This window comes from Epinephelus lanceolatus, chromosome 18 (assembly GCF_041903045.1).
Source record: "Epinephelus lanceolatus isolate andai-2023 chromosome 18, ASM4190304v1, whole genome shotgun sequence".
Taxonomy (NCBI): Eukaryota; Metazoa; Chordata; class Actinopteri; order Perciformes; family Serranidae; genus Epinephelus; species Epinephelus lanceolatus.
The window spans coordinates 30,538,271-30,562,555 of NC_135751.1; the positions used below are offsets into that span (position 1 = coordinate 30,538,271).

The following is a 24,285-nucleotide window of genomic DNA, read 5'->3' on the forward strand; positions in this document are numbered from 1 at the left end:
TGTGTGCTGCGTTGCCTGGCAACAGACTGAGGGAACTGTTTTTTTTCGCTGAGCTACATAACATACTTAAATAATTTATTTCATCACCTTTCGTTAACATTTCCTTACTCAGCATTGCTGTTTAAGCTGTTGTTGAACTGTTGTATAAAAGCAATATCACACTCTAGGTCGTGATGTTGTAGGCTACTGTAGCCTATATGGTCACGGCTGTAATTGTCTTAGGCACTCGTGTGATATTGCTTAATTATGTTTTGTCAGAGGAGCTGAAGTTGAAATGTTTTTAAGTTTAAATGTCCTCTTCATGTGATAGGCGGCTAACATGCTATTGCTTGGTGAGCTGCAACTCTAAGCTCAGATGTAGCCTACGCTTGTGGCCACCACCACACCCGCAGTTACACCTCCAAACCACTAGTTGGCGCCGCTGCAGGTTTTCTGTGAAGTGCTATAAAATTTAGTTGAGTCAAAACCATAGACTGTAAAAAAAAAAATCAGAACACACCTGAAACACACATTAAACACACATTAAACATGGCTCGATAGAGATCATTTCAAACGTAAGTACACAAATCAGCTTCACTATAACTCGCGGCATTCACAGACAAACACTTGTCTTTATCTGGACACATTTTCTCCATAAATACAACATGCTAATGTTTTTAGCGCAAGCCTACGACATTTTACAGTGTATAAATTAGCCTAGCGTCTAACTGACATTTCCTCTCCTCAACTGAAGCCAGGGACAACAGCAACATTTAACAAAGGTAACGTTACGAAATTCGGCTCCATTACAACTCACAAGGTTCACTGACAAAACAACTGTCTCATTCTAAACATGTTTTCCAAACAAATATGACATGCTAACGTTATTAGCACGAGCCTATGGCGTTTTACGTTGTATAAATGAGCCTAGCCTCTAACTGACATTTCCTCTACTCAACTGAAGCCAGAGACAACAGCAACATTTAACAAAGGTAACGTTACGAAATTCGGCTCCATTACAACTCACAAGGTTCACTGACAAAACAACTGTCTCATTCTAAACATGTTTTCCAAACAAATATGACATGCTAACGTTATTAGCACGAGCCTATGGCATTTTACATTGTATAAATGAGCCTAGCGACGAGCTAATATGAAGCCAGGATAAATCACACACAAGACCTAAAATGCTATTTTGTGGAGGCTTTATTGTCTTCACAATTTATTGTTGTTATCTGTGAAATTAAAGTAAGTAAAAGCTTTGTTTCCTCTGAGGGAAATGGTCTCAGCTTACAAAAATAGACAGGATATCTGTGTGGCTGTGCAATTGCTTGACCCTTTAACGTTACTAGCTTTATTCATGATGCTAACAGGTGTTACTAACGAGATTAATGGTAGCTCTGTTTTACTCAAGTGTTCCAGTTAGGCACAGTTTACAGGGGGCCGCACACATAATACCATGACCCTTAAACTGAAGCAGCCACATGCTGTTCAGCCATCATTAATTTGATTATTTACACCTGTGTCTGTCTGTGTGATATATCACAATGTCCTGCGTAGTAAAGGCTACTGCAGCCTACAGGTCAATGTGGTGAGTAGAATGTCGCCACCTGCTGGAAGTGTTTATAACTAAAACACACATGCCTTGCTTTAGACTTTGAAATGTCACAACGGTGTTTTCAATAATTTTTGAGATGCACCTGTGCTTGAATATTCATCTGGTCAAGCCCTCATATAAACCACTCTCTGGTTGCTAGTAGGTAGACAATAATGACCCCAAAGCATCATACAAACAAATACTATTTCAATTTTATGTTTGTTTTTTTTTTTAAGATATTTTTTAGGGCATTTTGCCTTTATTGGACAGGGCAGGTAAGTGTGTGGGGGGATGACGCCATGCAGCAAAGGGCCATAGGTTATATTCGAACCCGGGCCGCTGCGGCAACAGCCTTGTATATGGGGCGCCTGCTCTACCACTAAGCTACCGATGCCCCACAATTTTATGTTTTTGTGGCTGACTGAACCAGCCTGCATGTGTGGTGGAATAGCACTAAGTGTAATGTATTGCCTTACACGTTTAATGCATGAACAAGTTATGCTCATACTGTGCTGTACGTTTAACTGTAGCTCTCCATTTTTCTACACATCTTTTTTTATTGGGGTCATGCTGGTCGTACTACTCTGTACACAAACTTCACCCCAGAGATCTTCTTTGTTTTGTCTTTGAGGTCAGGTGCTAAGGCAATGCCTGGTTTTGCAACACGGCCTTTTTTAACTGCCTTTTTTCTTCTGCATATTTGGTTGGCGCTGGGAGCTTTAGACATGCTAGCATTAATTTGATGGCATGTTATTCAGCATGAGCAGAGCATCAGTGCACTTGAGTACCTGGGTATTGTATTTATGTAGGGGCATAATGTGGTTGGTTAGACTCTGGGTTTGGCCTCTTGATGGGTGTACCTGGTCACTATGATGTTTTTGCGACATGGCATAAAGAGAGAGATGAAGGAAGAGAGTACTGAGATCAGAATGCTTTAGCTTGAGGTGCAGTGATGAGGTTTATGCTTTGGTGTGCTTTTTTTCTCCAGTAATTTGGTAATTTAATTGAAAATGCATTTTAGGAGGCCTCTGTGCAAATCCCTCTACATCAGGCTTACATTTTTTCAGAAGACAATTAATTCCCCTCCGCTTGCTAAATGGTGACGACTGTAGACTATATCTACAACTAAAGATGAAACAGTACGAAATTCTTTTATCATGATTATAATGACCAAAATTATCACATAACATTGTTAAAATGTGCTGAAAATGTAGTAAAAAGTAGTGACACACACTGCTATCATTGTTTGCATGGACATTAAAAAGTAACATAACCAATACCTGATACAAACATATGAAAACCATATCATATGTGCATTAACAATAGCAATAGTCTGCCTTTAAAATGCTGCTTCTGTGTCACTGTAGATGAGGACAAGGGACCAGGAGCATCACTGGGTTTGCGTGCTGCAGGCCTCCCCATACTGATGCTGCGCCTGTGTCAGTGAGACTGCTGCTAACTTTGGTTGATGATGCTGGACAATATTTACAGTAAGTTTTTTAAAGTGCAGTAATCAAACACGGCTTTATTAATGATTTGAATTTAAAATGATGATACGAACCATCAGGAATTTTGTCACGGTTTATTGTGAAGCCGTAACTGTTTCATCTCTATCAGCAACAACAGGCAGAGTGTGTGCATGTGAACTTTTAAGATGGCATGAAGATGATGTCGATCATGAAAGTAATAACAGTGATAATACTGTAATGATCATTAGAATGACATCATTTGTTTATTGATGATAAACTTGTTCTTGCATATCTTTTTCCCATCTTATATTTTCCTTTGTTTCCTTGTGGTTTAAAAGGACATGTCACAGAAAGGTCTGTCTGTTCGACAGTCTGCTTCTCTCTTGAGAACTTTAAGATTAAATGAGATCAATCTTTCTATTAGATACAACTGTTTTTCCTAGGTAATGCTGGTTGTGGCTTACCTGCTTTTTTTCAGCCCTATTTCATATTCAGTTTAACATGTTTAGCACTGCAAGCTTCTCAGTAAAACCACAGCCGTCGAGTGTCGGCCACTGGTCCACTGGGCAGTTTGCGGTTGAGTACCTCGCTCTGCCTCAGCAGCAGTTGTAGAGAGAGAAAAGTTTTCCTATATGTGTGAGGATGTTTGGGTGTTACTTGTCCCTGATTTATATGGACACACAGAAGGGGTCAAGCAAGGACCCAGAGGGAGGGAGGCTTGGCATAAGAGGATGGGAGGGTATGGGGGTGTTAGACAGGGAGACGCTCTCAGGCAGCCTGCTGGGCATGGCGCCCTGCTTCCCTGTTGCCAGTGCCTTGGCACTTAGACTGGCAGCAGCATGCTGTGACTCCATCCCAGCAACAGCGTCACAGATTTGGGCTGGCTGCCACCGGGTCCCCAGCCAATCAGGGCACACACAGTGCCAGATCACTCCAGAGGTAGCCAGTAGTCCACCTGAATGTGCTTAGTGTCATCCCTCCCAGATGTGAATTCCTTTAAACCCACAAGGTACAAAAATGCAGACATAAACACGCAGCTCCAACTCAAGAGTGTGCACACATTTACAGTGACTCTGTGTGTGTATGTATGGAGAGGAGATGAGATATAAAAACAGTCTCTGTGTGTGTTTTCAAGTGAATACATCTCTGTATCATACCACTTAGTACGTCCAGTTCAAACCTGTCACCATCCTGAAATTACTACACAACTAGTGTTTGACTTAAAGGTGGCAAGTCACCACAGCTGCATGTGGAGCTTTGTCTCACTCTAGTGGACAATCTGAGTAATGCAGGGGTGCTGGTATTGTGACATGGTATATTGAGTATAAAGCATTTCCCTGAAAAGTAAATCAGAGATTATGACAAACTGTCCTTGAAATATTTCACTCTTTATTTATTTATTTTTTTGTAAATGCAACAAGTCCAGTGATATAATATTTGCTCATTACATTAGCATTTGAATCTTAAAATTAGAATTCAGCGCTTCATTATTTATTATTAATGCACCACATACAAGTCACACCAAATATATAACATACATGCAAAAAATAAATGAATACAGTACAAACCAGTTCCATTAAAAAAATAATAATAATAATAATAGATTTAATCAAACTTGGGGTGTCGGTGGCTTAGTGGTAGAGCAGGCGCCCCATGTACAAGGCTGTTGCCGCAGCGGCACGGGTTCGACTCCAGCCTGTGGCCCTTTGCTGCATGTCACTCCCTCTCTCTCTCCCCCTTTCACACTTGTCTGTCCTATACATTAAAGGCTAAAAAACCCCAAAAAATATCTTAAAAAAAAAAAAAAAAAAAAAAAAAAGATTCAATCAAACTTTAAAACTAGTAAAACCATATGCCATCAGAAATCCTCAGGTCACATATTTGGATCACAGAATGGGATCTGTCCTGTGAGATCATCATCATTTAGTCTACAAGAAAAAAACAGGGAATGTGTCAGGAATTGGTGACAGTTTTTTGTGTGTAAGAATATATATGTAAAAAGGCTAAATCCAAACTATTGAAACATATCAGCCTTCCAAAATAAAGGCAGTATTATAACAGGGATATTACAACCATACAAGTGAACTACAGTATTGGAAGATTACTTTAAAATACCAATTGTTGTCTCTTACCTTAATCATGGTAGCAAGGACACCATAGATGAGGGATATGAGGAAGAAAAGGAGGAAGGCGAAAGCCATATACCAGCTGTCCACACCTTTGCTGTGGTTGACATCAGTATGCCTGATGTCATCTAAGAAATTACAGTCCTCTAAGATTTCTGTGAGACAATCAAAATGAGATTTGTTAGTTAACCATTACATTGACTTTGTCACACTGGACATACAAAGAGAAATTCCTAATAACCTTGTATGTTCAATATTTAATGTGTAAGTAAGATGTGGATCAATGGACAAACTAGCACCTGGGTTGGATACATCCAGGGATAGGGTGGTGTTTAAAATGGTGTTTGCATGTGTCACCCTGCAGGTGAAGACTGCCCCAAGGAACCTGCTGGCTTTGGACAGACGAAGGTGGCTTTGGATGCTGAACTTTCCGTCTGGGCCTCTGTGTGGTTCACTAGTGTTGTATTCCAGCAGTTCCCCAGTGTCATCAAGAAACCAGGTGATGTTAATGGACTCAGGGCTGAAGCCAAACACCAGGCACACAAGTTCACCAGAGCCCTGGAGCAAGGTAACTGAAGGTTTGCTATGGGTCACTGAGGCTGAGGAAAATAGTCAGAAAAAGAATTTAATGAATTTCTGTGTGGGGAAGGTCACAGAGCAAGAAAAGTCAAAGAACTTTTGTACTTAAATGCTTTCATAAAAATTCCCTAAAGCGATATGCTTCTCTGCACAACTGCTCCTGAGCAACATAGAGGGCAGGCTGAGGTGGAGAAAACACAGTGTACAGTAAGGAAAGGATCAAAGTTTGATCAGTTTTATTTTAGCTGATATGATCAGCTAAATATATCCGAATTGGCCCCAACACTGATTCTTAGGTTTGGCTTGATTTATCTCTTTGATGTAATGAACAAATCCAGTGAAATGCAGTTTTCACTAAATGCTAATTTCAGCTCACCATACACATCCTTTATAGTGCTCTCAAAAGATGACTCATGTCTGACAACACAAGAATACGTAGACTCCTTGTCCTCAGTTTTTGATGTATTTAGTCTGCTGCTCATTGAATAAGTGCTGCTCCCTGTGTATTTCCATGCAGGACTGTTGGTGTAGACAGTTGAAGGGAGTCTCTGGTCATTCTCCTCCCAGTACACTATGATGTTAGATGGGAAAAATCCAGACACGAGGCAAATGAGTGTGAGGAAGTTAGACGTAGACAGGTCAGAGGCAGCCGGTTCTATTATCTTCACTGCTGGTGGATGCAGCTCTTGAGAAACATAAAAAAAGACAAAAGTAAATACAGCTGCAGTTGTTGCCATTTCAGTCTCATAATTTTGTCATTCACAGCCGTCACAAATGTCAAGGAGAATACTATTTTTTATGGAGAGTTTCTGATGCAATCTTGCCTTCTTAATCTATGTTAAACACTCTACATATGCAGAAACAGGTATAAGGTATTGGTTTTTATGCACAGCACTACCTCTGCTTTTGCTTATGTAGTCCTTGTAGCCTTTGTTGGAACATCGGTGCTTTGCCTCACAAGACACTCGTTTATGTGCATGCCAATCTTCCGCTGACACACTGATGGTGCTCCGCATTGTCTCCGTGTCATTGTTGCGACTCACTGGTGGCTCCCTATGGACATTTTGGGAATATTTCTTCCCATCTACTTTCCAGGTGACGGAGAAATCATCAAGAGAAGGGCCGACCAGCAGACACGTGACAGTCACCTGTCCCTTGTACTGATGCTCCTGTGGTGGCGGTCCCTGAACATGTACGCCAACCACCTGAGATGATGCTGGAGTTACTGAAAAACATTGTGACATTAAAGATGGAGAAAATGCAACACCTGTCAAGTAATGATGATGAGAAAAAATGTCTTAAAAGCTTAATGGATGACTCAGAAACAGTGTGAATGAAGATTATTTATTCTACACTTAATGCAAAATTATGATTATGGATTATGCTTTTATTTTACCTGAGCAGAGGCTGATGTTCTTTCTGATGTTTTTGCCCAGGGACTTGTCTGATACTTGACAAGTGAAGACCTTCCCTGTGCTCCACTCTTTGTGAGTGATTTGAAGTTGACTGGTCACTGTCACACGCCCATCTGCACCCATGCTGATGTCATTAGTTGATGGAGCTCTTTGCTGAGACTCAGAAGACCATTGAATTTGAGGGTTGAAGCCCTGTCCAGAGCATACGAGTGTCTGTGATCCTGACTCTTCACTGGGGGCCAGAAGAAGTTTCATTGACGGGTCCGCTAAATTAGGAAGGAATCAGTCTATCAGTGAAATAGTCTCTTAGAGATTATTTGACTGTGAAATGGGAAATGAACAGTCATGAAGGGAATGAAGAGTAACACTCTTACCAAAAATATTTCCAATGGAGTTTGATGTAAAATCCGCAGAGAAGCCTTGGTACACTTTGCAGGTGAAACTTTTGTCTTTCTTCAAGTGCTCTGGCGGGACAGGGAAGCTTCTACTGATTGAATGCAGGCCTGGAGCTTCAGGAAGATCAACATACAGTTTTTCAGAGATGACAGAGGTGCCAGCTTGAAAACTGATGTACAGGTCACGTGCTGAGAGTCCTGTGATGTCACACTCCAGCACAGCACTGTTCCCCTTCAGCAATTCATTAAGAGATCTCCTGATCGTGACCACAGGAGTTGTAACTGCAGGCCCTGGATGATACAGACAGAAGGAATGCAGAATTTATTCTTCTGGGTGATTTGCTGTGACAAGACGTCTGATTTTCATGTTGTGTAGTCATCTTACCTGCAACATTCACAGTCTTCTCAGTGGGTGAGAAGCACTGATGTTCAGCTTTACATGTTATTAACTTTATTTTTTTCCACTCAGTTGAAGAAACCGTCACAGTACTGAATATATATGTTGAGTTTTTGTCCTGCGTCACTTGTTCACGTGGTGCATCTCCCCCATTTATCCGCCAGGTCAACTTGGCGTCAAAATCAGAGCGCGCTAAACATGTAGCTTCCACGTTGGATCCTCCTGCCATCGTTACTGTCTTGAAGCTGGGAATCTCCACATGGATGGAGGGAGGCGCTCTTGAATAAGCTGACAGGGAGCAAGGAAAAAGAATCATGAAGCAATACCAGAATACTGAGCGAACTATGTATATGTAAAAGATGCTTGATCAAATTCAGACTACACTGACTTCAAAGTCTGTCAAAAACAATTTTCAGGTCAGTCACAATGTTGTCAGTAGACAGCTGGGGTTGTGACTCTTCACTTAGTTGTACCTGAGCAGAGGCTGATGTTCTTTCTGATGTTTTTGCCCAGGGACTTGTCTGATACTTGACAAGTGAAGACCTTCCCTGTGCTCCACTCTTTGTGAGTGATTTGAAGTTGACTGGTCACTGTCACACGCCCATCTGCACCCATGCTGATGTCATTAGTTGATGGAGCTCTTTGCTGAGACTCAGGAGACCATTGAATTTGAGGGTTGAAGCCCCGTCCAGAGCATACGAGTGTCTGTGATCCTGACTCTTCACTGGGGGCCAGAAGAAGTTTCATTGACGGGTCCGCTAAATTAAGAAGGAATCAGTCTATCAGTGAAATAGTCTCTTTAGAGATTATTTGACTGTGAAATGGGAAATGAACAGTCATGAAGGGAATGAAGAGTAACACTCTTACCAAAAATATTTCCAATGGAGTTTGATGTAAAAGCCACAGAGAAGCCTTGGTACACTTTGCAGGTGAAACTTTTGTCTTTCTTCAAGTGCTCTGGCGGGACAGGGAAGCTTCTACTGATTGAATGCAGGCCTGGGGCTTCAGGAAGATCAACATACAGTTTTTCAGAGATGTCAGAGGTGCCAGCTTGAAAAGTGATGTACAGGTCACGTGATGAGAGTCCTGTGACGTCACATTCCAGCACAGCACTGTTCCCCTTCAGCAATTCATTAAGAGATCTCCTGATCGTGACCACAGGAGTTGTGACTGCAGGCCCTGGATGATACAGACAGGAGGAATGCAGAATTTTTTCTTCTGGGTGATTTGCTGTGACAAGACGTCTGATTTTCATGTTGTGTAGTCATCTTACCTGCAACATTCACAGTCTTCTCAGTGGGTGAGAAGCACTGATGTTCAGCTTTACATGTTATTAACTTTATTTTTTTCCACTCAGTTGAAGAAACCGTCACAGTACTGAATATATATGTTGAGTTTTTGTCCTGCGTCACTTGGACATGTGTTGCATCTTCCCCATTAATCCGCCAGGTCAACTTGGCGTCAAAATCAGAGCGGACCAAACATGTTGCTTTCACGGTGGATCCTGTTGCCATCATTACTGTCTTGAAGCTGGGAATCTCCACATGGATGGAGGGAGGGGCGCTTTCATGGACTACAGGAAAAAAGTGTTTGTCCAAACATACTCATCTTGTTAAAACTTGTCAATGTATTTCTCCATTCAGTTTATCATAAAACATTGATGATGCTTCAGAAAAATTTATACTGTGCTGTGAGACAGTTAGCTGTAAATACTTACTTTGACAAATGCTTATTGTTTTTTTATATTCCTGATCTTTGTGAGTTGACTTGCATGTAAAATTTGAGCCTCGTTCCCACTCTGTTGTTTTTGGCTCAATCTCACTGGTTAGACTGAAGGTTTTCCCCGTTCCGTCCGCACTCTGCAGCTTCGTTGGGCTTTTGGCAGGTTTTAGATGTTGGTTGTCCCGCTTCCACTCCACACTTAGTTTGTCTGGAAAGTAGCCACTTAGGGTGCAGACAAGTCTGACTGATGAGGCCCTGACAGGGACATTGTCCCAGACAGGGTGTAATGTGATGTTTGGAGGCACAACCCGCTCTTCTGAGATAGAGAAGAGATCATTTCATTACTTGACTCATTGTAAACATTGGATGTAGACATTTGTAAAATAAGAGCTGATTGCAGTTTGTAGTTATACGTACCTTGAGATTTTGATCAAGTAACCAATTGTGCTGGCTCAATTCTAAGTGTCATATCTTTGTATTGAGGCTAGATGGCAGAGTTGTACTTTTACAGTGTCTGGTGTCTTAAAGTCAGGTGGAGACAGGGCTGGAGGTCTGTTGCACAGATGTCACAGCATGACAGGGCAGAGTGAGCAAGGCAAGCAGCAAGCGGAAGCATTGAGTAACACCCAGGTCCCGAAAAAGTACCAAAATACAGAATTGAAAGAATGCAGAGAGCAACAGTGCATCACAGACACCAGGTGTGAGGTGTGGTTGTGCCAGTAAGAGAAACAGAGAGCGCATTTAAATATCTCATATCAGTTTACATGTGTGTTCACATAGATTGCTCATGATTTTGCTAAAGGTTTTAGTTCTCAAGTCTATTAATAATAGACTGGAGAGCTAACCAACTGTAAAACCTAAAATTTACATGATTGAGTCAAACATAGGCTGCTGATTCCAGGTGCTGGGGATATGACCAACACAACAACATGTTACATCATAAAATACTTTAAAATACTTTTTAACGAACTAGAAAAAAAGAATTAGTATTGTCGTGAGATGTATGTGTTAAACCTTTATAGATGAAACTACAGCACTACTGGAGGAGAAAAAAGTTGGAGGAGCAACTTCAGTGGTTATATTCATTTAAAAATTTATTTTCAAAAAGACAAAGCTTTTGTAATTAAAATGAAAAAGGACAATTGTGCTTACTTACATGCAAGACTATTAGTTTATAAGAACAAATGTGTGGAGAAAAAACTTTTTTTTTTTTTTACAGAAAGTTCATCTTGTTTCATTTAATCTGAAAAGACAGAAAAAAACAAAAGATATGCTTTAATATTATTGTAAAATAAATGTTTCAGCATTTGACAAGCAAAGTGTTACAGCTGGCTTCTGCTGTAGTTTGCTACACTTATTTATTAAGTTAATTGAGCTCTAGTAACCTATGAGAAGATTTTGGGATAATATTTAACACACAATAACAGCAACACCTGCAAAATGTAATTCAGTTCAATATCATAGCCCTGGAATTTTAAGTAACTAGAGAATAATACATATTAAGTAAAATAAATAAATATAAACATTTAATAATAATAAATAAATAAATAAATAAATAAATTAAACTAAATGAACCACAGGTTACCACAGAGTTGATTCAACATCTCTTTAGTAAATTCTTTAAAACTCTTGCTTCATGAAGGTGATTTTTATTTTAAGTTTATGATATTTCAAAGCATTCACTTGCACAGTTGTTGCTGCTTTTGTGTCCACCACCTGAACATGCATGCATCACTAATAGTTGAGCTTTTTCTGCATGCACTTTAAAAATAGTCGTATAAAGTAAAAGAATAATATGTGAAAAGACAGGCCAATCATTTTAGTTGTTGGTCAGAGTGGTAAATAAAGTAACAGCAACAAGATGTAGTCATAATGCATAATGATATTTACTGTGGTAGTTATGATGCGTCATGATGATCATTATAATCCTATTTGTCACTTCTCATGTAAAAGGAGTTCTACCAACCCATCTGTGTTGTTTGAATACATGAAACTGCTTACTCAGGTGTCTTTGCATAACTTTAAGATATAAACTCATTATTACCTTGAAAGCAGTGGTTCCGATGGTGAACAGCAGAGTGATAAGGAAGAGGAGGATGAAGGTGATGGCTGTGGTTACCATGTTGTCTTTATCTGTCTCTGTGTCGCTGTTGTTTTGGTCGACCTCCGCATTCCATAATTCTAGTGTATAGCAATCATTCAGTTAATACTTAGAACAAACCCAGCTTTGCACAGTAGCTCATGAGACAATGACCTAACTCTATTAATTTCCTGTAGTAGGGTAATACGTTTTATAACCTCACAGGTTGGAGTGGATTTAATTAGTGAATGAGTCAGTCAGTCAGTCTAAGTATAAAATAGAAAACCACAAAGGAGAAGAACAGTCCTGCTGACGTATGCCTCGTTAATCAGTTACTACATTATTATTGTTGTACAGCGACCCCACCATTGAAAGACCCCACCATTGGTGTGGCATGTATGACTTGGCTTGTGAATCAGTTATCATTTGACTAAGAGACCACACAGCCCGAGTGAGACTTTAGAGAATCATCTGTCTATCGTTGGGGGTGCAAGACCCAGTAGAGGAAACACACATACACAGACGAGTCACACAAACAGTGTTAATGCTCTGTCTACAAATAACAATGAACAAGTAGGATTTATATAATGAAATTGGTGCCTGAAGTTAGTGGGGTAGTGGTGGTGTGATTTTAGTGAATGCAGTATGATGTTGTTAGTACATAGTGACAGCTACACCTAATTTGTGTTGCATTAGGATAGCACTGAGACACTACACACAATAAACATGTAGCTTGATTAAATAAAGACGTGAACAGCATGCGACATACATCAACAGAGTTGCAAAGTGCTTTTTTTTTATTTTGATTTTGAATCTGCATTAAAAAGACAAACACAGTGTCATATCACAAGCAACAAACATTAAACAACAAACAGCAGAAGACACAGCGACACAGAATAACATCTACTGGGCCTTGCACGTTTCAGGGATGTTCATGTTGAGGTTGACCATGTTGGTTTTTTCAAATGTTCTGTGCCCGATGGACCTGACAATAGCTCTAGTTGTGTTGACCACAGATTCATGGTGAACTGCACAGCTGAACACAGTGTCATCATTTTTCCACTGCTGGAGGGTGAGGGTTAACTGACCATAGGCAGAATATGATCCATCATTTTCTACAGGCGTTGTGGTATGGAACTTGTATTTTGAGTCTGCTTCCTTGTCATCGACAAGCCAAGACACATAAACTTCCCGAGGGAAGAAGTCTTTCACATAGCAAGTCAGGGTCACGGTTTCTGTTTTAATATGTTCTAGTGGAGGTAGCATAAAAACTGAAGGACGCTGAGGTGGTCCTCCTGCAACATGAGAGAACAATTAGGGCTCCTGCCACAGATAAAAGTTCCCACAGTACTGTACAAAATCTCTGCTACAAAATACACTTAGAACTTACACTCCTTAACATGTTTGATGGCATGACAAGAGGAATTAAACACAGGCTTTTAGTGCACAATTGTTGATTATTCTTCTTACCAATCGTCCTTTTGTAGATTTCCTTACGTGGCTCTATCCAGTCTTCATGTTCAACAATGCAGATGAACTTTTCCCCCCGTCTCCATTCTTCAAATGTGATGGGAAGTAAAGCGACGTATGTACCTTTATGTCCTGCAGGGGGCTTCACTGGAACAGCATCAGGTATGTCTTTTCCATCATGGGTCTCCCAGAAAATCTTTTGGACAGATGGTTTGTTTATCTTGACTTGACATATTACATCTCCCTTTCCGTTTAAAACGAAGTCCTTCATTGTTGGTTCTATGATCGTTACTTCCACATCTGCTTCCACGCATATACCTGTTAAATGAGGAATTATTAAACAATTATTGAATAAAAATGGCTGCAAAATTACAAGAATTGAAATTATATTTACAGTACACACATATTTCAAAGAAAAAGTAGCAATTTACTCACCAGGTCCATTTGTACAAATGTCTTTGGTCGCAGATGAATTCACATACGTTGGACCTTGTTCACCTTTCCCCGTAAACTCACATGTATACGTAATGGCAGGAGCCCACTCACTTGATGGCACTGTCAGAAAACTTGCTGCACTGTACAGTGTTCCATTCTCTGCCTTTTTTTCATCAAAAGGTGTTTTGATGTTGGTTATTCCAGTGGTGATTTTTGCTTCATTTTTCAGCCATTTGAACTCAAAATCTTTTGGTGAAAAATCTTTGGCAAAGCAGGAGAGGGTAGTCTCGGTGCCCTCATCAGAGCAGGTCATTACTTTAAGAGTTGGCAACTGATATAAATCCCCTGAAAAACAAACATATACACAAATATATGTATGCAGAAGCAAGGAATCATTTATGTATATATATGCAGAAGCAAAGGTGAACAATGTGCTACAATGCTCATGTAATCTAGATTTACTATAGACTTAGATTATAACTGAGTTTATGACTTCACTGAACTACTGTATGTTATGTAACTTGCACACACGTATGCACATAGTGATTCCACTCCTCTAATTGACATAATTTGTGGCTTGTTACTAAATTGTGCAGAAAGAGTCAAAAAGAAAAGATTTTCATGGTAAGAAAATTACATAATTTAACAGCAGAGCTTTAATGCTCGCTTCTGCATATACATTGAGTGTTTGGGCAAGCGAACACAGAGTGAATGTTAGTCATCAACATACAGTTAAACTGGAGGCAGACGTTAGGAGGAACCAGGATTAAACAGATAGATGGAAAGAAGCAGCACACATAGCAATAATCTATTCTCGGACAGATGCAGAAGACATACAGTAAATTAGCCAGGAATAAAATCGACTGAGTCAGCAGCTGAGCTTCAGCCTTCTCATTCCACCTCACTGTTTGGTTTGCTTACAGATTCTAACATTAAAAACATTTAAGGAGATTTCACACAAATTTAATTTGATAACAGTTGTATTTTAGTTTGATGCTCTTCTCTGTGTTCATGTTCCTTTTAAATGATTTGTTGAAGCATTTAAAAAAATAAAAAAAATCCCGTCACAATTTTGAACATAAGCAGTTTGGGCTAAATTGGTAAAGTCTGCCTCTAATAACATGTCTCAGGAAAACTCAACAAAATCAAGTAAAAGAGATGAACTTTTTAGTCCTACATCAATAACATTTATGAATGCATTATTGATAATAACTAAATGATTATGATGATTATTATTATTGTGTTGTCCCTGTCCTTTTTTGTCTACCTTTAGGTTTTTGCTGAAAGCATTTAAAGCTGCATTTATAGCACAGATTGTGCTGTACAAATGTGATTATTGTTAAATTATTATGACAACAAAAGGTTTTTTAACTTCTAAATTAACTTTGTTATTTGACATAGATCACCAAATTATCTTGAAAAGAACTTAATATTTTATCCTTATCATGAGTAGCCTTGTAGCACTTTGTTTACTGCATTGTAAAATGTCAAACTTTCTCTGACTGAAGATATTCTGTTTCATACTGTAATCTACCTTAATTTAGTATGACATTATTAATTAGTTATTATTACAAAATTGCATCATTAAGAAACTGAATTAAAAACCCTTTAAATTGTTGCATAATTATAAAATATGTCAACATTTCCAACATGCAAAACTACTAGATTTCAAATCAACAATTAAAAAAGACATTTTTAAGACTTAGCATAGGGCTTACTTGGCTTTGTGATAATAACATGTTGATTTCCCGCTGTATGTGTCACATCACATCTGAAGGATTTCATGGCCTCCCAGTCCTGTTTTCTCACTTTGACTTGACTTATTCCAGTATAAAGGTTGTCTTTCAGTACTGGAGGGTACTGAATGAAGTCTGTCAAGGCAGCCCCATTTACTATGCTCCATGAGTAGGTCAGTGAGGAGGGTGTGAAGCTGGTGGCAAGGCAACCAAGAGTGACCGTGTTTCCAGTCCCAGAACCACATTGCATCAGAGGAAACACAGTTGGTGCATTTGGAGTGGCTGAGAAAGTAAAAACATACATGTAATTAAACTACCAAAATTAAAAACAACATAACAGACTTTTTTTTACCAAGCATGAGTTAAAACTGAGAAGACAACTGGGTAGATCAGCAGTGTAAAAAAGCACATTGAAGGTGATAACTTTTATCATTTGTCCTCCATACAGAGACTTTCCCTATTTCAGTTATTTAATGCTGTTATTTGTTCACCTCACTCAATAATAGTATGAGTCATTTTTGTTAGTGAATATACAAATCAATAAACAATTTTAAATACACAACTTTGACAGTAATCACAAGTCATTTTTTAAATTGAAGTGATGACGCTATAAATTCGGTTACCATCCATTAAATGAGTTGACGTCTTATTGTTGCAAAAATTACTACTTTATGCCAAATTCAGCAGTTGTGTACGAGATTAAAGAGAATTCTTACCTGATGAAACAGTTACCATTGTACCCTTTCCCCAGTAGTCAAAAGCAGCGTAGTAGCACAGTGCTGAATCTACTTATCTGTTAGTATCAAAAGGCTACACCTAATGGCCCGCTCAAAAAGTCTGCCTTGATATTTAATTGATCCCACTAACTTATACAATACACTTAAATAACCCAGAATACACTAGCCATAAAATACACCAGTGTGTCCTACTGAGAATATTGCTGTTTGACTTTTCACAGTACATACTGTATTAAAATGTTTTACTTTTGAAGTGAGACTTGACACATTTAGAAATTAATTTAAACATGAAATTTAAAAAATGAAAAATATCCTGCTGTAGGTTTTAAACAGTACAAATCTTACCTGATGACACTGTTACCATGGTGCCTTTTCCCCAGTAGTCGAAAGCCCAGTTGTCACAGTTAAGAGAGCCAATTCACACTTCTCACAAAAACTCATTACCGTAATATCCCATTACTTCATGTCATACAATTTGGTATCGGCACCAGATAAAATCAAAATAAAATATGTCCCCGTCAACAGACCTAAGTTCCAACTGAACTTAATAGTTTGAAGCTTTTCACAAATTCATCGTCAGGCTACAGAACACCGTTTGGCTTTCTTATTACCGGCCAACAGTTGTGACGACATGAAACTTTTAATAAATATTTTAGTAATGGGATTACAAAATTCCTTCTCTAATCAGAAATATTAAGATTACATACCTGAGGTGACGGTGACCGTGGTGCCTTTTCCCCAGTAGTCAAAAGCGTAGTCACAGTTCAACAAATTACCAACCACTGCATACAAAAACCTGTTCCCTAATATCTACACTGTCCATAGTCGATTATTTTCTCGCAATCTACCCTACAAGATATTAACCTTGGTTTTTGGAAATAAGGTTTCAGAAAATGGAACAAAACCTGATTTTCACAACCGAAATTTGGATCGAGTCCACCAATTACGACACATTTAACATACAGTATCCCAGAAAGGAAAGAACTGCAAGGTGTCACAACTTGATCTCTCAGAAAATACCAATTCTGTGTTTAAATCAAAACGTACACAACAGAGAAAGAAAAATAAAAGTGGCTTACCAGATGTGACTGTGACAGTCGTGCCTTTCCCCCAGTAGTCAAAAGCATCGTCACAGTGTCATATGTCAATACATCCAACATACAAAAACAAGCACCTTAAAGATGCCGTTGACGCCACCGAGGTCTAAATATGTTCTATTAAAAAGTATAAATACTACACTTTTAATATGAAGACAAATAAAGTTATTTTTTACCTGATGTGACGGTCACGGTTGTTCCTTTTCCCCAGTAGTCAAAGTAGTAGTCACAGTGATAGATTTCAATTGCGCTTTAGTACAAAAATACTTTGCAGCGTCTAACATCTAATAAATGAATGTACTTGTTCAGTAAACCACTGATTATGCCTAACATTTAGCCTGAGCTCTTGTTTTTGCTGCAGACTAGATCCCACTTTAAGTGCAGTAAAATCAACACAATTTTAATTAAAAAAAAACAACAGAAAAATGTTGAATTCTTTTCACTCGAAATACATTTGATCATTACTCACCAGAAGTCACTGTGACTTGTGTTCCTTTCCCCCAGTAGTCAAAGTACTCGTCACAATGACATACTACAATCTGCTTCTAATACAAATACCAAAAATGTTGTTTAAAGCAAGAAAAGGACACGTTTCACTGATTAAGCAATTCCCACTGTAATATTTATTAACCACTTCCCTTGAGATATTCATTTCCTGTGGTCTGGGTTACATAAAATGAGGTCTGTTTGTCAACGGTTGGTGAACACTTCCCCTTTATCAGACCCTCCTGTCAGCTCCAGTTCCTGCAGCATGACCTTGATTCAGCCACATTACTATTAAGCTTGATATAACTTAGTGATGTAGAGCTCTGTTACGCTTCACTTGAATTATCATACCAACTTCAATCAGCTGTATTGTCCACCCTGGAGGTATCCAATGTTTTAGTCCATTTTAATTAGAGGTGGGACAAAATGTCATTACAGGAATATATCATATTACTTCCTCTTGTGATATTAATACACTGTCGCCAAGTATTTATATATTTTTTTTAAACCTGCAGTTGCTCTAAACAGATTCCCTGCACCATTCAGGTTTCGCCTTTAACAACAGATGGGACAAACAAAATCGATGAAGACCACACAATATGCAATAACTGTCTTACAAGTTTAGTTCACAGGCAACACAACAAACATAGCCACCTGATTCTTCATCATCCTGATCTCGTCATGGAGAAAACGGCTAACGCCACCACAAATATAAGTCAGCCTATATATTAATGAAAGCTTCCTTGTATATCCCTGATGGCTTCCAGTGTTACTAAGTTTATTGCTGGGTTTATTTTTTACACTTGGACACACTTTATTAGGGACACCTGTTCAATGGCTCGTTAACGCAAATAGCTCATAAGCCCATCACATGGCAGCACCTTAATGCATTTAAGGCATGTAGACATGGTCAAGACGACCTCCTGAAGTTCAAACCAAGCACCAGAATGGAAAGGTGAATGAAGTGACTCTGAACGTGGCATGGTTGTTGGTGCCAGACGGGCTGGTCTGAGTATTTCAGAAACTGCTGATCTACTGGGATTTTCACACACAACCATCTCTAGGGTTTACAGAGGATGGTCCCAAAAAGAGAAAATATCCAGTGAGCAGCAGTTCTCTGGGTGAAAATGCCTTGTTGATGCCAGAGGTCAGAGGAGAATGGCCGGACTGGTTCAAGATGATAGAAAGGCAACAGTAACTCAAATAACCACTGGTTACAACCAAGGTCTGCAGAAGACCATCTCTGAACCAACAACACGTCCAACCTTGAAGCAGATGGGCTACAGCAGCAGAAGACCACACCAGGTGCCACTCCTGTCAGCTAACAACAGGAAACTGAGGCTACAGTTCACACAGGCTCACCAAAACTGGACAACAGAAGACTGGAAAAACGTTGCCTGGTCTGATGAGTCTGGATTTCTGCTGCCACATTCAGATGGTAGGGTCAGAATTTGGTGTAAACAACATGAAAGCATGGATCCATCCTGCCTTGTATCAACGGTTCAGGCTGGTGGTGGTGGTGTAATGGTGTGGGGGATATTTTCTTGGCACACTTTGGGCCCCTTAGTACCAACTGAGCATGGTTTAAACACCACAGCCTACCTGAGTATTGTTGCTGACTGTGTCCATCCCTTTATGACCACAGTGTACCCATCTTCTGATGGCTACTTCCAGCAGGATAACGCACCATGTCACAAAGCTGAAATTATCTCAAACTGGTTTATTTAACACGACAATGAGTTCACTGTACTCCAGTGGCCTGGATGTGGTGGAAAGGGAGATTTGCATCATGGATGTGCAGCTGACAAATCTGCAGCAACTGTGTGATGCCATCATGTCAATATGGAAAAGGGAGAAACGCCACCACTCTCAAATGATATTTGTTTTTCTCTTTTTCATTGTTTTTGGCCGTATTTATTTTGAGAGTGCTTGCTTTTTCCTATGTGATCATGTCAATATGGACCAGAATCTCTGAGGAATGTTTGCAGCACCTTGTTGAATCTATGTCATGAAGAATTAAGGCAGTTCTGAAGGCAAAAGGGGTCCAACAGGTGCGAGCAAGGTGTACCTAATAAAGTGGCCATCAAAGAAGTACTTAGCTAAGACTATATGCACTTCTTTGTGCATTGTTTCATCTCAGTTGCCAAATTCCGTGAACCTGACACCATAATGCAGTGAATAAATACATCTTTACTATATAATGGTGAAAACTCTATCTGTGGGTGTGTCTGTGTGTCTGTTCCACGTTTTTCTCCTCACTGACTTGGTCAATCCATGTGAAATTTGGCACAGTGGTAGAGGGTCATGGGAGGATGCGAATGTAGCTATATTACATCAATTGGCCAAACGGGGGCGCTATAGCAACCGATTGAAATTGCAGACTTTGAATGGGCATATCTCATGCCCCGTATGTCGTAGAGACATGAAACTTTGCACAGAGATGCCTCTCCTCATGAGGAACAAAGTTGCCCCAAGAACACATAACTTCCGGTTACATAGATTTTGTGCCATTTTGAATTTTTTGAAAAACACGTCAAATCGATCTCTTCCTAGGAAGTTTGACCGATCTGTATAAAACTCGGTGAACATAATCTAGGGACCAATATCTAAAGTTCCCTCTTGGCAAAAGTTGGAAAACTTACTAAAACTGAGCTTCTATAAGGCAATGAATATTGCGGAGGGCGTGGCTCATCACATAAAGGTGTATAACATCTCAAGGGTTTCACCGATCACCACGCAACTTTGTAGGCATATGACCACGCATAATCTGAAGGGACCCCTCCATTATTGACCCCATCAACCAAAATGGGGGCACTACAGAACTAATTTGTTATCTTGGCCTAACCGCCATATGGATTTTTACTAAATTTGGTAGATCTGTAGAACAGGACGCCTCAAGGTGACTGGAGAAATGTAACTCTAATTGGCAACTGGGTGGCGCTATAACAACAGAAAAATGCTTAAAAATGGCTAAAATGCGACCGATCGCTGTGGCTCCCCCTGTGGCCGAATGTTTTTTTTTTTTTGGTTTTTTTTTGGTATGACTAAGTCATGGTATGGTATGCTGTACATAATCACGGAAACTGTCAGTGTGTCATTCTGCCAGTCAGTCATTCTGTCTGTCCCACATTTTTCTACTCACTGACGGTCAATCTCTGTGAAACTGCACATAGGCATTGAAGATTGCCATAGGTAGAAGGTGACAAAGCTACCAATGGGTACGGACTAGTCATTTTCGAATTTCCGAGTATTTTGTCTTCCTTAGTTACACAGATATCATGGTGTTTTGTAGAAGATTATCTTGCAGTATATCGAGTGTCAAAGATTTGCAGTATTGTAATACCTTCGTCATTGTGGGCAACATATTGTTATAGTATTGTATTGTGAGTTGATTCCCACCACTAGTTTTAATGTGCAGTATGCAACTATGAAACTTAGCATATGTGTTTAATTCAAGTCTGCACATCTACCTTTATAGTGTACAGGCTTTAACTTATGTCTGGCTGCCTGGAAGGTTGGAAATTGATCTAGAACAAAAGAAAATACAAATTTTAAAGACACACACCTTTACTCAACAGTCATAGCTAAACTGAGATGTGATGATTTTGCAAAGATTGCAGGAAAGTTCTTAGTCAGGGGACAGCCCTAGAGATCATTGTATTTGTGCTATAATAATTAGAGGTGTTATGATGAACTGGATCAATGCATGATTAGAAACTGTCTATTGCGCTAATAGACTGTAAATAAATGGTCTGTTTTACTCACAGACTGTACATTTCAAATTCAAACAGGCATTACAGTTTTAAAATTAACTTTTCTCAAACGAATGATCGCATTTTGAATAAAAAAGTGACAGCCCTATAGCATGCTGACATTGTAACTAAGATGGTGAACACAGCAATATACATGTAAAACATCAGCGTACTAACATTGTCATAGTGACACAGCAGCACCATGGTACATATTTACAGAGCTTCTACTGTGGCTGTAGGCTCATAATCTTGCTTGTAAAAGGAAGTTAATAACTATAACCAGCCTCTGCAGCTGAGCTCCTGTCTGACACTGCTGACATTATAAACAGATAAACGAGGATGGTTTGACCAAAAAACATCAGTTTTCTCTTTAAGATGTTTGTTGCGTCAAAAAATGCTTAAAACTGTTTAAAACTCAAACAGTGCACAGTTTATTTGCAGATTATGTTATATTAGCCATCACATTCATTTTTGACGTGCACAATCAGGCATCTGCACAAGGCATTCCATTTTTCCCAAAAAACGAGTTTACTTGCTCTAGGCAAAGTTAATGTTGAGCCCAAACTCACTGGGTACTTCTGGACGTCATACTTGACAATTGTCCTGCTAATGGAAACTCATCATGATTGACTTATTGTGAGTGTTTTATATTGCGACCCATGATAAAATCCTATGTTGTCCATCCCTACATTGGTTTTCCAACTGTTGAGGAAAAGTCAAAGCTTTAGTTAAATATTAACTTCATGATTATTTACCACAAGAGATGTTCGTATGACATTTTTAGCCGTGCTAGCACCATGGCTCCATATGAGACTGTCTGCACTCCATTGCTTTGATCCAGGCTTAAATATCTCAACAGTTACTTGATAGATTGTCTTGACATATTGTACATTCATGATTGCTTGAGAATTGATCTTACTGACTTTGGTGGGCCCCTTTAATTTTTCTTTACGGCCACAGTGAGGTTGACATTTTGGGTTTTAAGTTTGTGCTGATATCCATGGTGCCCAGACAATGTATTCTAATCAGAGTTGGCTAGTACTTTCATTACTTTTTGCAGTAATGAGTAACCTAACACGTTAGTGTGCTGTTTGAGTAATCAAATACTTAAGTAAATTTTCAAACAAGCCACCGTTACTTTTAGAGCGCTGGTCCTTCAGCTCCGAAACAGCAACGACTGTCTTTTGGTTCTAATAATGGAGATAACGTTAAACCTATCAGTCCAAAAGAAGTCATGAAGCTTGTGGCTCGCTACAAGACATGACACACTACACGATGGTACTCACCAATTATCCCCGGACCAGTCGTCTTTCATGTCATCGGGTTATTCTTGTCCTATTTTTATTACTTTTACTATCACCTGAGTCACTGTGTCTGTTCACGTGCCAGCCAACATGTTGTAGTCACCTAAAAGCGTCAGCAGATGGCAGGAGCTACATTTGAAGCACCGTACGCAAACATTCAAGCTACTGTATCCTCCACAACCAAGTTCCTACAAATTTTTCACAATAGAAGCCTATTTAGAAAATGGAGGGATTCTCTCAGCCGAGGTTATAAGGGGCTTTTAATTTGAAACAAATTCAGGAAGCTGGGAGCTTCTGCCGTTGTGGTGAGTAAAAGCCCTGCCGCTATTTGTTAATGTTATTACTTTATGTCTGTCTCCGCTATGAAGAAATAACATTGTTTGCTAGCTTGATGCTAATGACAGTAACGTTACTCAGCAGGTTGACAAAGTGCCTCTGCTGTTTCACACCATCATTTCCCCCTTTTACTCTGTGTGGTAACATCCCTAGAGGAAATATTAAAAATGCTGGGGTGTTGTTGTCATACAGTTGCCTATGGCAGCAGATCGTTCTGTGTTTCTACTGGTCAAAGTGACGGCTGTGATGGGAGAATTGGATCTCAGTGAAGGGCAAGTGAAAGGAGGATTTGACAACTAATATGTGTTCACTGTTGCCAACTCCTCAGTAAGAAAAGAAGCTATTGGCTGTCCTAAAAGTCGCTAAAAGTTGCTAAATGATGTCATCGCCTAATTTGCATAATTGTCCATATGCATGTAATTGAAATGGCTGCTGTAGGAGAGAGGAATAGCGTCGTGGGAGAGACAAAAACTGAGTAAAAAATCACCCTGAATATGTTTAGAACTACTAATGAACCTTCTTTCAGTGATTTATATTAGACCAAGGAAATTTTACATTTACATCCCGCCCTGACTGTAAACCAGGTCGGGATCAGCCAGCGGCGGTTCCGCGCATGAGCGATTCACTTGCAGTCTGGATGTGAAGGGGTTACCATCTCCTGCTCTGACTGCTGCTGGGTGGGAGGACTGGGCCGTCTGTGAGTGCTTTGAGGTGAGAGAGGAACCCACGGTGGGAACTGCCCATTGGTCCAACAGCCCATTGGTTTGACATCCCATTGTTCCGACCATATTGAACCCATTGTTCCGAAGTCCGTTCCAAAATCATCATGATGCCCTGTGGTTAAGGTCTGGTTAGGTTTAGGCACAAAAACCACTTATTTAGGGTTAGGAAAAGATCATGGTGTGGGTTAAAATGAAAAAGAAAGTGACAAACAAATAAGCCGTGAGCCTGCTCCGCCTCAAGCCTTTCCCAGCTGACCCAGAGCCGGTCGCAGCGCACCATACGCCCGCCGCGAGCCGTTCAGCACCGCGGACAGTCGGACTAATGGGATGTTGTACCAATGGGCTGTCGGACCAATGACATGGACCCCACACGGTAGCATCCGCTGCTCGTTGAGAAGAATAAGAATGATATGTGCTCTCACAACAGAGTCTCCAGAAGTCTTCAATAATA

At 39.7% G+C, this 24,285-nt stretch overlaps 1 protein-coding gene across 6 annotated transcripts; it reads right to left on the reverse strand.

Moving 5' to 3' along the window:
* Positions 1 to 4,412: 4,412 nt before the first annotated feature.
* LOC144458332 (uncharacterized) lies at positions 4,413 to 17,899 on the reverse strand. Of its 6 annotated transcripts, none has more exons than XM_078161580.1 (14): positions 17,704 to 17,899; positions 15,383 to 15,682; positions 9,675 to 9,995; positions 9,231 to 9,530; positions 8,825 to 9,136; positions 8,431 to 8,715; positions 7,946 to 8,245; positions 7,540 to 7,851; positions 7,147 to 7,431; positions 6,649 to 6,975; positions 6,127 to 6,435; positions 5,471 to 5,770; positions 5,178 to 5,326; positions 4,413 to 4,973 (listed from the first exon to the last, which is right to left on the reverse strand). In XM_078161580.1, exons 2-14 carry the CDS (start codon positions 15,648 to 15,650, stop codon positions 4,965 to 4,967), a joined length of 3,477 nt encoding a protein of 1,158 aa, XP_078017706.1. In that variant the 5' UTR covers positions 15,651 to 15,682; positions 17,704 to 17,899; the 3' UTR covers positions 4,413 to 4,964. The 6 variants fall into 6 exon arrangements, with proteins under 6 accessions (XP_078017706.1, XP_078017703.1, XP_078017705.1 ...); XM_078161577.1 differs by lacking the exon at positions 17,704 to 17,899 and adding an exon at positions 17,411 to 17,568; XM_078161579.1 differs by lacking the exon at positions 17,704 to 17,899 and adding an exon at positions 17,217 to 17,384.
* Between the last annotated feature and the right edge of the window lie 6,386 nt (positions 17,900 to 24,285).